This window comes from Limulus polyphemus, unplaced genomic scaffold (genome assembly GCF_000517525.1).
Source record: "Limulus polyphemus unplaced genomic scaffold, Limulus_polyphemus-2.1.2 Scaffold872, whole genome shotgun sequence".
Taxonomy (NCBI): Eukaryota; Metazoa; Arthropoda; class Merostomata; order Xiphosura; family Limulidae; genus Limulus; species Limulus polyphemus.
In genome coordinates, this window is record NW_013666482.1 from 168048 (window position 1) to 180863 (window position 12816).

Below are 12816 nucleotides of genomic sequence, written 5' to 3' on the forward strand. Positions count from 1 at the left end.
TTGTGAGTCGAGCGCCTTATCCACCTGGCCATGCCGGGCTCCTCATTTGAAACGCAATGCAATAAACTCATCTTCAAAGAAGCACCACCATTAACACTTGTTACTGAAGTTTACATTTGTTTTGTTTCTTGGATTTAGAAAATATGAAAGTTTGTTTGTATAAGAAACTATTAAAACAAAGCTTCCCAAAAAAAAAGAGTTTGTAAAATATTATAAAAAATAGCAATAAATATCAAAATACTTGATATGTCATCATCAAACATAGAAGTTCTTCGTTCTCCAGTTTCAATGTCAAAGTTCGTACTGGTTCCTCTTCCTGGACTTGGAAGTGTGTTGATACCTGCTAAACCTTGGATTACATACTTTTGTTTCCTAGAAGGTTTTGACTTAAAGCCAGCTTTCATGGCTGTCCTTATCAGTGTCTTCTTGGCTAAAACCCTAAATGGCAGACTTCAGATTAGTAATGTTAAAAGTCAATATAACGTTAGAAATGAAATAATTATTTGGAACAAACAATTAGCATTCATATCAATATATAAATGACATATCATTTATGGTTTCAATACAAAACCAACTTGTAAAATTACAACTTCTTTAATCTAATTAAACTAGATAATTCACATTTGTAAGGTAAAAAAATTAATTTTATGTGATATGCAATACAGAACATCCACAAGAATAAAAAAAGAAAACGTAAATACTTATTTGATGACGACTTTCTTACTTTAGAGTTGCATTCTTCTCCTTCTGCTTGTGGAGTGGAGTTTGAGGCATACTTAAGTTACTACTGAAAGCAAACAGGTGGTAAACAGTTGGTGGTGCATGTACACGATGTATTAGCTTCCTCAACATTTCAATACTCTCTGATGTCACTTCTTCATCAAATGCTACTTTAATTAGCTATAAAAAAAAATTCAGCATAATCTTGAATTATACCATTATACACTTTTAATATAAAAGCAAGAGAAAATAAAAATATAAAGTTGTAAGTATATTTCAATGTTATAATTTAGTCATTAGAGGGAATTGCTAATCATGAGGATGACACCAAATCAAGAAAGTTCATGATGGTGGAATAATATGGAAAGTTAAAGGAATTTCAAGAAATGAAAGTATAAGTATCAGTAATCAGTGTGTAGAGGTTAAATGTGAATACTGTGAAGTATTTAGTGAGTGGTTCAGTTTAGTATTTGTGATGAGAGTTATCATGTCAAGGAAGCTAATCAATCAATTAGCAAGAAGATTGTATAAAAATGTTTATTTGTAAGTTAGGCATACCATTAGTAGCAGAATTAAGTGGTTCAGTATTTGTGATGAGAGTTATCATGTCAAGGAAGCTAATCAATCAATTAGCAAGAAGATTGTATAAAAACGTTTATTTGTAAGTTAGGCATACCATTAGTAGCAGAATTAAGTGGTTCAGTTCAGTATTTGTGATGAGAATTATCATGTCAAGGAAGCTAATCAATCAATTAGCAAGAAGATTGTATAAAAACGTTTATTTGTAAGTTAGGCATACCATTAGTAGCAGGAACTGAACCACTCAATTTAGTATTTGTGATGAGAGTTATCATGTCAAGGAAGCTAATCAATTAATTCGCAAGAATATTGTATAAAAACGTTTATTTGTAAGTTAGGCATACCATTAGTAGCAGAATTGAGTGGTTCAGTTTAGTATTTGTGATGAGAGTTATCATGTCAAGGAAGCTAATCAATTAATTCGCAAGAATATTGTATAAAACGTTTATTTGTAAGTTAGGCATACCATTAGTAGCAGAAATGAGTGGTTCAGTTCAGTATTTGTGATGAGAGTTATCATGTCAAGGAAGCTAATCAATCAATTCGCAAGAATATTGTATAAAAACGTTTATTTGTAAGTTAGGCATACCATTAGTAGCAGAATTTCTATTCAAACATTGTTAGCAAACTTAGGCCTACAACATGTTATAAAATGAAGGTAGCCTTCAGCAAACATTGAAGAAGAATGTTATCATCACTTAAACTGAACCTGGCATTATTTTTACCAAATAATCCAGAAGAACCCATCCAATGTTTGAATATGTCACACCAATAATAACAATAGTTTTTATTCACCTCAAAGTGTCTTAATGTAATTTATTTTCAAAATATGTAAGGTGATGAGTTTACTAATAAATTCAAAACCCAATGTTTGTCCAATTTAGGATGCCAAAGAGCATAATTTTGAAGAACAATGGGAAAATTATACTATAAAATACCACATAAAAATGAAACTTAAGCCATATAAATAATATATTATTAAAAGTTACAAAATTCACTAATTACAATTTGTGACTAATTGCTATGGACAAATCTTAGAATTGCAAATTCTGTAAATATGTTTAGTATTTAAATAACTCAAAAATATCTTTCATTTTAGTTTTAATTAAATATAAAGAAATTCAATAATTATTAAACAAAAAGTGTGCTTAAATTATCCCATCACAACATGTTCAGGAATTCAACTTCTAAATTTCTCTATTAAAATAAAACTCCATCTGTCTACTGCTATATGTTTTCAATGATTCCTCAAGACTATACAATACTGAGAGAATATTACATTGGAATTACAAATTCTCATTACTTAAATTTATAAATGCTATTAACAAAACCAAACAACAAAAAGGTTATTTTGTTTTTATTTGATATTCTCAATCTACTTGTGAATCTACAAGTAGCTTGTGATAACTATTTTCCATAAAATATATTTGATAGCTCAAAACAAGAAGACTGAAATACCTCAAAACAAATGTGGTAAAATGTAATTTTATATATTGCTAACTAAAATGTATGCACCAAAATTATTTGTAACAAGCTGAGGTACCCGTCCTTTGTCTGGATTATGAACTTAAAACAAATGTGGGAGTGGATACCATGATAAATAACACAAAAATTCTAACTTTCACACAGTTTATTTATAGCATAACATATTCATTATTATTTAACCAAAAATTCTGTATAAGCTTTAAGAACTCAATATGTGTATATTTAAAACATGGTATATGCTGTACAATGGCCAGGGTGACTTTGTATAAAGAGGTAGTGGCCAAAGTAATGGCAGTAGGGATGCTTTCTGTTACTCTCTTTCAACACCCAGCTCTTAATGTCCTCCCCAGTGTTTCACAAGATTAATCAATTGAGGGTCATTGGCCACAGAAGTATCTTATGGGCCTGAATTTGAAAGATCACAGATAAAAGTAGAAAGTGGACATAAAGAACCAGCTCTTTATATCAGCCTTATGGTAGCTGTTGGAGTAGAAACTTCAGCTGAGTATATATAATATTGCAATAGCAGCAGCCATTTTTTTTAATTGCATTCCTCCATAGAGAGTGCTAGTGCATTCTCTGAAATATATAAAACATATATATATATATATATAAAATTGAAGAACTATGATCCTAAAATTCATGGTAGATTTAACTCAAAACTTTGGCCAACAAATAGAAAAAGATAGACCAACTAACAGCTATGGTTTACATGACCTTTTAAGTGTATTAGTTTGTACCAATGTCAGCATTATGAGGTAACAATGTTTATTATTTATTTTTCATGAAAGATTGATCTTATAGCCTAAACAAACTTATTTCTATCTGTTTGTTTCCTCACTATCTTCTTATTGGTCAAATTAGTTTATTTTAATTATATATTTCATTCATTTAAATTTTTCTTTAAAGGTATAGTTATTGTGATATTTTATATAATTACTAAAAACTGCATACTGTTAAAGTAGTTAATATTAGTAGAACCAACTGAAATATCCTCAAATAGACATGACCAAATGTACAACATCCAAATTCTTTACATTCCAAAATGTTCAGCTTAAAACTGCCTAATTTTCTTTCAGAACATAAGAGGATAATGCTACCTGTCACAAAAATAGTTCCAACTTTCAAAGGGAAATGAAGAAGTGAACTAAAGACATACTCATACCTGGAATGTATTAGAACGAAGCTGTAAACCTTCTTGAAGAATCTGGTCCACATGAGCAAGACACTGAACATTTACCCTTTTCTCTTTGGTCAAAGTAGCCACCGGGAAACAACGAACAACTACTTGTTCAGATGCTGTAAGAAAAGGGCAAGTATTTGTTTTTAAGGTTGTTAGACTTTCATAAAACCTTTTACATGTGAACTCAAGAAAAAAAACAACTGACTTAATAGTAATTATTAAAAGTTTTTGATTCCCATCTAAATATAAATTTGATGCACAAAAGATAAGAGTAATAAATTAGTTTCACATTCACATCTTGAAGTCTCCGAGTTATAGTTAGAGGTTTAAAAGCTAGAAAACAGAAATAAACTATCAAAAGACTTGAAATTGGAGAAACTAGTTTTGACAGATTCATAGATCTTCTTCAGTCTCATTTTTTTTCTTTGCACAAATATGTTGAAACTAGTTTCTCTAATTTAAAGTTAGTTTCTTCTGTTTACTTTGGTTTTTTCACTAGCTTTTTATCTGTTATACATAATACATTATTTAATAACTATGTTCTTACGTTACATTAGTGTCTAAATTTTTCAATACATTTCCCACAATAAGTACTAAAAACTTTCTAGATATTAAATGAAAACTGGTACTTATTTACTTTATCAAGGAAAACTAATTTTTAGAATTATTGACAAAAGAATTACAAACCTTAAGCATAGCTTTGCTTATACTTTTGTTTTAGACAATTACTTAAGTTGTTTCACAGAGATTATGTTTGGTCTCTGTTACTTGTTTTTACAGTTATTCTATACATCATGAGAACTGCTTTGCTGAGAATGAACTTGCTTGTTGCACTGGGACACCAAATATTGTGATTTCCTAAGATTGTTTACTATTTACACAGCTAGTTGTGTTATTTTTTATATCCTGAGAATGTTTGAAACTTTTTGTCATTGTTTTGAAAATAACTTACTATTTGATTATTCTAAAGTCCTGGCACTTGTAACAAACTTTAACGTACAATTTATTGACTTAGCTAACTGTATTTGGCAGCTTAGTGTGACTAGTTTGTCTAATGGATGTCTAAAATTTTTAGCTCTGATATATTCTTAAGTAAAATATGATATTTTTAAAATTTAGTTGTCCTAATTTTTGATAATTTAAATCACTTTTTGAAAACAACTTTATTTCCAATAACATTTTGATTTTAGTTTTTCAGTGCTCAAGATGGCATAAACGAACAAGAATGGGGGTTTAGTTACATTGTAATTATTATCAAAAATATTCATGATGTTTTAATTATTTAGGTATTTTACTTTTAAAACAAATAGAACTGATATATATCAACATGACAATTAATGGATATTAACAATTACTGATTGTAGTTACGAATCACTCAACTGACAAAATCCCAACTTTTTGTTTACATGAAACTGTAGTAAATACACAAAAATGACACAAAGAGTAAGTTATGTATGGGTCAGCAAAATATATACAACTCAGATTGTTTTTTATTAAGTTGTTAAACAGAGCTATAGGTTTGTAACTCTGGTTTTAAATTAAAATTTAAGACATATAATCAAATTAAGTTACCCAAATAAAACCTGTTACAATAACATGGGGGTTAAGGTTTCTTTGTGGAATTTCTTGCAAAGTTCACTCAAGTACTATCTGCACTAGCCATCCCTAATTTTGAACTGATGAACTAGAGGGAAGGCTAGCTTCAACAGGGTCCATCACTAACTGTTGGACTGTTATAATTAAATAGTGTGATTTAACCATCACTCTTACAATGTACCCACAGCATCAAAATGCAGAGTATAATTTTGTGGCAATGGGATGGGAACCAAGGGCCCTCAAATTCACAGTCCAGTATGTTAACCACAAGGCTATGCCACCCAGCCTCAGAGGTAAGGAGTAATAATGTAAAGTTTAACTGATAAACAATTAGCTTTAGTTTTCTCATTTTGATAACTTCCAAGAGCAAATGACTTGTTACAAAACCAGTATTAACTATAACACATTTTCAAAATATAACATAACAAAAACAAAAATAACTGGAACACACTATTAAGACCTTGCAGGTCACAAAAACATTCTTAATTACTGGTAGTTTAATATATTTTTTTATTGCCTAGATATGAATGTTGTGTTAACGCTGCCATTACCTTCATGGTTAAGGATTTTGAGAAGTATTTCTAATTATTTGTAAGTATGAAGAAGATTTTTGTGTAGTTTATAAAACAACAAAAATAATTTTACTATACTCAAGAATGCAGCAATAATAAAACTGTTAATAATCTTTTCTAGTATAATTTCTAAAACAATGGATATATATATATATATATATATATATATATATATATATGTGTGTGTGTGTGTGTGTGTGTGTGTGTGTGTGTGTGTATATGTACTATACTCAAGCACGTAACAATGATAAACTGAATTATATTTTTTTAGCTTCATCACATAAAGTTAATATATAATTTTGACATGCATGAAAGTCTAAAAAACAAAAAGCTTTATTTTACATCTATGAATTTCAAGATCTTATATCCTTCTCATTCAAACCCTTTCTGGGCCAACAGTGACACTGTGTCACCCGTTTCTTTTGTTTTCACACTTAAAATGTTTAATCTAATTGCACGGAATTCCATACACATTTTCTTTATAATATGCAGTTTACACTTTAAAAAATATTTGGTTTAGTATTTGAATAATATTTTATGTTGTGATATTTCAGAAATTTTGTTGCAAAACAGTTTAAAAAATACTTCCTTTCATTTTAGTTTTTTTTTTTACTGTATGCTTAAAATCATGTAAGTGTATCCAATAGCTTTATTTTCAATAAAACTATAATTGTTGTGACATACTTATTTTCTTGTATTCATGCAAGTTCTTGCACACAAATAAAGTGAGTATTAAACAAATGAAATAGAAAAACCTGTATTTTTTACATTATTGATAAGAAATTTTAATTTTTATATATTATATCAGGTTTAACTTGTTTTACTTTGCTCAACTATTTACAATTATTATTTATCTTGCCCTATTGAAGCAATCATGTAGTTGCACATATAGCACAAACCAATGATGAATGTTAAAATATTCCATATTCCAGTACTACACTGATAGAGGCGATATTTTTCCAACTACATTTTTGTCCACTTCATCTTCTCTCTCTAATGATTAGATTTTGTTCTCAATAACTAAGAATTCTTGTATTTGTATGTTTTGTTTGAGTTATAATAAATTTACTACTATACACAAATAAAAACGTTTTTCTACCATCAGAATGGTTTGGCTCTTCTCTTACCATGATCATTAACTCTAAATACCTTTACCTTACATCTTCTCATATAAAAATATTCTTTTAATTTTTAAAAAAAACAGAACACAAAAGAATTCTAGGTTTGTGTCATTTTCTTAAGTTTTGAAATTTCACAGTAGAATTCATTGTTCTCCACCAAGAGAACTACCATTAAGCATTTTCTCATATATCATACATTACTGCTTACCTAACTGTTATTTACTTTACACTAATGTAGACAAACAATAATATTTACTACTTGATTATTTTTAACCATTGGATCTATCTTGTTTTTGAGGCTAAGGTTTATCAGTTACTGTTTAACTCACTTGCTGTGACATCATAAAACCTTCTCTAAAACACAAAACCTTTGATAAGCCTGTTTCTAAGGAATGTCAGGATATATGTAAATATAAAAAAAAACTTATACTTTTGGATGGGTATAAGAATTCTAAAACAATGTGTAAAGTTTTCTTTACTGGCAATACTCACTGGAACTTCAGAGAGGTCAAAGTTCAAATTTGTAAACTTTTTCTTTGCAAATTGCACTAAATAAATTTTGAATAGTTACAAAATATCAATTCTTGGTTATTTTTATGCAAAATAATTGTTGAAATATACAATAGAATTACGATTTCTTCTTAAATTGTGAAATTTCTTATTCAATGTGCATTCTGTGCCCCTGTCCCCAGAGAGCTTCTCACTAGCCCTAATAGGATTAAACAATTAGGAGAATAAGCTTCAAAAATGCAACATCCAGTCATTATACCTGATCTGTTTTATTTCAATTTGTAAAATGTATTTTTGACAAATTTAAGGTCAAAAATTTATTTACTGTGAATGATTCTCGACTGACAAGAACATTTTGATTATTAACCTACCAAAAGGATCACATGGAGTTCCTTTGAAAATTATACGATAATTTGTAAGGAAAACTGCTCCTTCGGAAGGCAGTAAAGATGGTCCACCCATTATACCACCTGTTCCATCCTCTCGTCCATCAGGAATAAGGTACACCCGAAGTCCTTCCATAACAAGCTCTTCTCCTTGTAGAAGACTTGGAAAAAGTATCTTGGGCTATCAAAAAGAAATTATGAAAATGTCATGTTGAAGAGAAAGACAATTCTTTGTAATGTTACAAAATGCTCTATATGTTACCAGCTTCATATTTGTTCAATGTCTAATACAAATTATAATGAAAATTAAAGATGGAAATACAAAAAATACCAGCACCAGGTAATTCCATCAGCAAATTTGGAACCTTTAGATAGAAGATCATATTTTTATTTTTATTATTATTACTTCATCTAAACTATAGTTCTCAACTGGTCAAAATAAGAACTTTATTCCTAACTACGTAAATAAAGTAAATAAATTCAAAAGCTTAATCCAAATTAAAAGAATGACAGCCTTTTATAGTCTTTCCTTCATAATGATATAATTTAGTGCACATCAATACGAGAATAGACAAACATTACCACAAGGTTTAAAAAAACAACAAAGAATTGTGAATTCATTACATAGTTAGAGGGATCAAAGAGAATAAAGATACTTCTAGAACTTATACAAATAAAAAAACTGAGATTTTCCTCTTTTTTTTTAATTTCATTTTGGAAGAATTTCAAAAAATCCTAATTTTTAACTTAAATATTAATACTTAATTTCACAGAAAGTAGACCCTTTTTGTCAAATTACAATTCAGTCATTTTGCTCTCAAACTAAAATTTTAGCTTACATGTCAATTTGTTATATAGCAATGATTTCATTTAGCTTATAAGTTGCTATTCAGTTCTTATCTATATAGTCATCTTACTTTTTGATCACAAGTTCTTAATAATAATGAAAAACTTTCCCTTATGTTACTGAAGTTCAATAACCTACCAAAACTCTAGCAAGTTTTTATTTGTGCTAACATGCTTTTAGCTTTATACTGACCTTCATTATAGGAGGCAATCGTTTACTTTCTCTGTAAACAGCTTCAAGGGTTTCTATCTGCATTGCAACAACACCTGTTTGGAATAAGAATAAAATATAAAGTATGTTTTTTGTGTTCAGTTAGAATTAGAATCAAAAGCTTATTTATTCAAACATTAGGAATGTTCAAACAGCCAATTATATCTTAATCAGTATCATTAAGTTTTGACAGAGTCACAAAAATGCAGGAAACCTACTGTTTCACAGGGTGTGAAGGCTATTCAATACAAGAATAACATAAGTGCATAATACTTTTATGTTTGCTCAAACTTTTTGATGGAATAAGATAACACATGATGTATTTGTACACAAGTAAAATAGAATAAGATATGGGCGTGAAGTATCAAGATAAGACATAATATGGTTGTACAAAAATATGTATTTTTTCTTTCAGCAATGCTTTTTAATTCTGTAGCATTTTTTGATAGAGATAGAGTAAACATGTTTTTCTTTTTTTTTCATATTTATATATTTATTTAAAAGTAATGGAGCCTATTTATAACAAGAAACATACTGTAGATGTCACACACTATTATTTTTAAAAAAACATATAGTATAGACTGTCACTCATTTCATATAACACATAAAATCATGCACATAAATGACCAGGTGCACAACCAATACAACCATCAGTGGTAAAGAATCCAGTTTTACATTACTTTAATATTCCACTTAGTTTTTATTTTCACAATAATAACATGTTTATGGCAATATATCAAATACAATTATGCTTTAATTTCATTACCACAGTACACACATAGTGGCATTTTTTTATCAAGAAACCAAATTAATAAGAGTGTGATATTGATTGTTTTGGTACATTTCCATTGCTTACTACCTTGAGACTGGTGAGTTTGGTGACATTTCAGTAATTTGTTGTTTGTATTCATTAAGTCTGGTTTGTGAGTGCATGTGTGTCTTCATGTTGTTTAATATTAATAGATGAAAAGTGGATTGGATTGCATGCTGGATATAATCTGATTGGTTACTGAGTGTGGTCCTTTCAGGGTACTTGGTTGAGGAACACTGTCCTTTGCAAAAGCTACCATGTTGATGAAGCAATAAAGTCCATGCTATATTTATATCTAGTCCTTGATCATTGTAGATGGCTATTTCTGGTTTTTATAAATAATGATTCTTACATATTTATTAAGTGCAATTATTTTTTACATGGATCTTACATGTAATGATTCTCATGTGTAACGATCCTTAACTGACTCTTGTGTGTAATGATTCATACAAAATTTGCATGTGTAAATATTCTTACATTATTCTCATGTGCAATGAATCTTAAATGGCTCTTGCGTGTAATGAATCTTCATTAGTTATTATGTGTAATGAATCTTAAATGGCTCTTGCGTGTATTGAATCTTCATTAGTTATTATGTGTAATGATTCTTACATGATTCTTAGGTGAAGTGATTCACTACATGTAAGAACCAAGAATCCAGCCACCAACGACGATCAAGGACTAGATATCAATAGACTATGGATTTTATTGCTTCATCAACCCAGTAGTAGGGACTATATTCAACAACCAAGCCCACTGAAAGGACAGCACTCAGCAGCCAATTACATTACATCCAAACCACCTCACATCAATAAATACTAAGCAGCATGAAAACACCAGATCTGATGAATACAAACAAGACTGTCAAAACGTCACCAAGCTCATCAATCTCAAAGCAGCAAATCTGTGGAAAGATACTAGCAGTACGATAACTTGGTATTAGCTGAAGCTTTGTTAAACAGCATGTTCCTTTTGTTTTTTATTACAAATACAGTACAACATCATCATTGTACAACACTACACTCACCTGCTAACAGTCTCATGGTCATTTACTTTAAATGATACATCTTTTTTGATTGATCAAAGCAAAGATAAATTAAACAAAACCATAAAAATTGAGTAAAACGTGTTTGAATAGGACTGCTACAAGCTTGATCTTGCATTTTCCGATCAGTTTGTATGAGCTGTTACAATGTTTTATTGGAGTTTGTTCGCATCTTTAATGCCAGAGGAATCTATTCTGTATACTTTTTACTAATTCCCTAGTAAATTATTAATCAATAAGATGATACAGTTTCTTTCTGTGTGTATTATCTTTTCACTACATGTAATGTTAAAGCATTAGCTTATGAAATTATGGTAATGCCGCTGTGATGTTTAGAGACAATAGCTAAAAATAATTTTCCTAAAGTGTTCCAACCAAACTAAAAATTTGTGAACTCAAATTTTTACACACAAGTTATGGAATTTTTGTAACTTCAGTGTTTTTTTATTTCTTATATATATATGTTATTTACTGCAAAACATCACATTTCTGATTTAATTATTAAAGTATGGGCAACCTGAAAACTTATCTAAAAATATGTTCTAAAATACATTATAATATTGTCATACTTAATAAGGTGGCATTGTTTTAGTACCTCAGATAAACTTGATGTGAAAAGCTTTTATTAAAAGCTAGATGTACAGTCTTTTAGTTATATTTGTATAGTCATTAAGCATTACAGTTATAAGTTTAAATGCAAATAGCTCAATCATTAGTTAAGTAAGACTGGATCACCATTTTGTGAGCCTTCATAAAAGTTTTTGTGTTGGAAATGATTCTAAAATTTATTGAAGGAGAGCCTAGAAAGTAAATAAGTTGTGAAGATGCCTCTTTAAACATTACAGAGTTTTGTTATGATTAAAATGTGATATTAATTATCTCAATTTTCCAAACACAAAGGGTAACAACATATCACACACATATCTATGATTTCTCAACTTATAAAAGTAAAAAAACAGCTTTTCCTTGTTATTCTTTTGGTTTGGATTTTTTTTAAATATTTTTTTACCTTACTTCTGGGTCTGTTAAAGATCAAGGGTAATTTTTGGTCATTTTTTATTAATTCTTCAAGGACTACCTTTTTCTAGTCTACCAGAGACAGACAGCATGGATGCAGAAAGTGGATTTGAGGAAGATACGTCTGAAGTGGGAGCAAATGTTATTAAGTTTGTTTCAAGGTTTGTTGACAAAGTATGCACAGAAAGTGGTGTTACAGAAGAACATATCAAGTCATTGCATCAGATGATACCAGGTTGGACAGTCTGTGTAAAGTGTGATTTCTCAACTGATAAAAGTAAAAAAACAGCTTTTCCTTGTTATTCTTTTGGTTTGGATTTTTTTAAAATATTTTTTGTACCTTACTTCTGGGTCTGTTAAAGGCTATCTAGAAAACATATATATCAGTATGTTTTGTGGATTGTATTTTGCTCTAGCTTTGCTCAATCTTCGATTTGAGAACATCAGCAAGGTCCAAAACTAATTATTTAGTTTAAAAAACTTTGTTTACAAAAGTATTTATTCTTCTATTAAAAAAAACAAACTCTTTCCACATTTAAGTGTTTCAAATAAGCTATTTGATAGCATGCTTCCAAATATTCATATTGCAGAAAGTGCTTTCCTTATTCATAGAAATGTCATCAAAATACTCAAATTAAAAACTTTCTTCAGAGTCAGATAAAAACAAAGACAACTTTATCTTCACATAATTTTTAAGTAGCATTAAATTATGTATTGTTTGAAACCACTATCAT

General features: G+C 29.3%; 1 protein-coding gene across 1 annotated transcript in view; it reads right to left on the reverse strand.

Moving 5' to 3' along the window:
- LOC106460970 (myotubularin-related protein 13-like) overlaps window positions 1-12816 on the reverse strand; it is an 89773-nt gene that overhangs the window by 31642 nt on the left and 45315 nt on the right. The window contains exons 20-24 of the mRNA XM_022387757.1: window positions 9192-9265; window positions 8138-8333; window positions 3950-4083; window positions 725-900; window positions 242-438 (exon numbers count right to left, since the gene is read on the reverse strand). Coding sequence (XP_022243465.1) covers window positions 242-438; window positions 725-900; window positions 3950-4083; window positions 8138-8333; window positions 9192-9265 — 777 coding nt within the window. The remainder of the gene's footprint in view (window positions 1-241; window positions 439-724; window positions 901-3949; window positions 4084-8137; window positions 8334-9191; window positions 9266-12816) is intronic.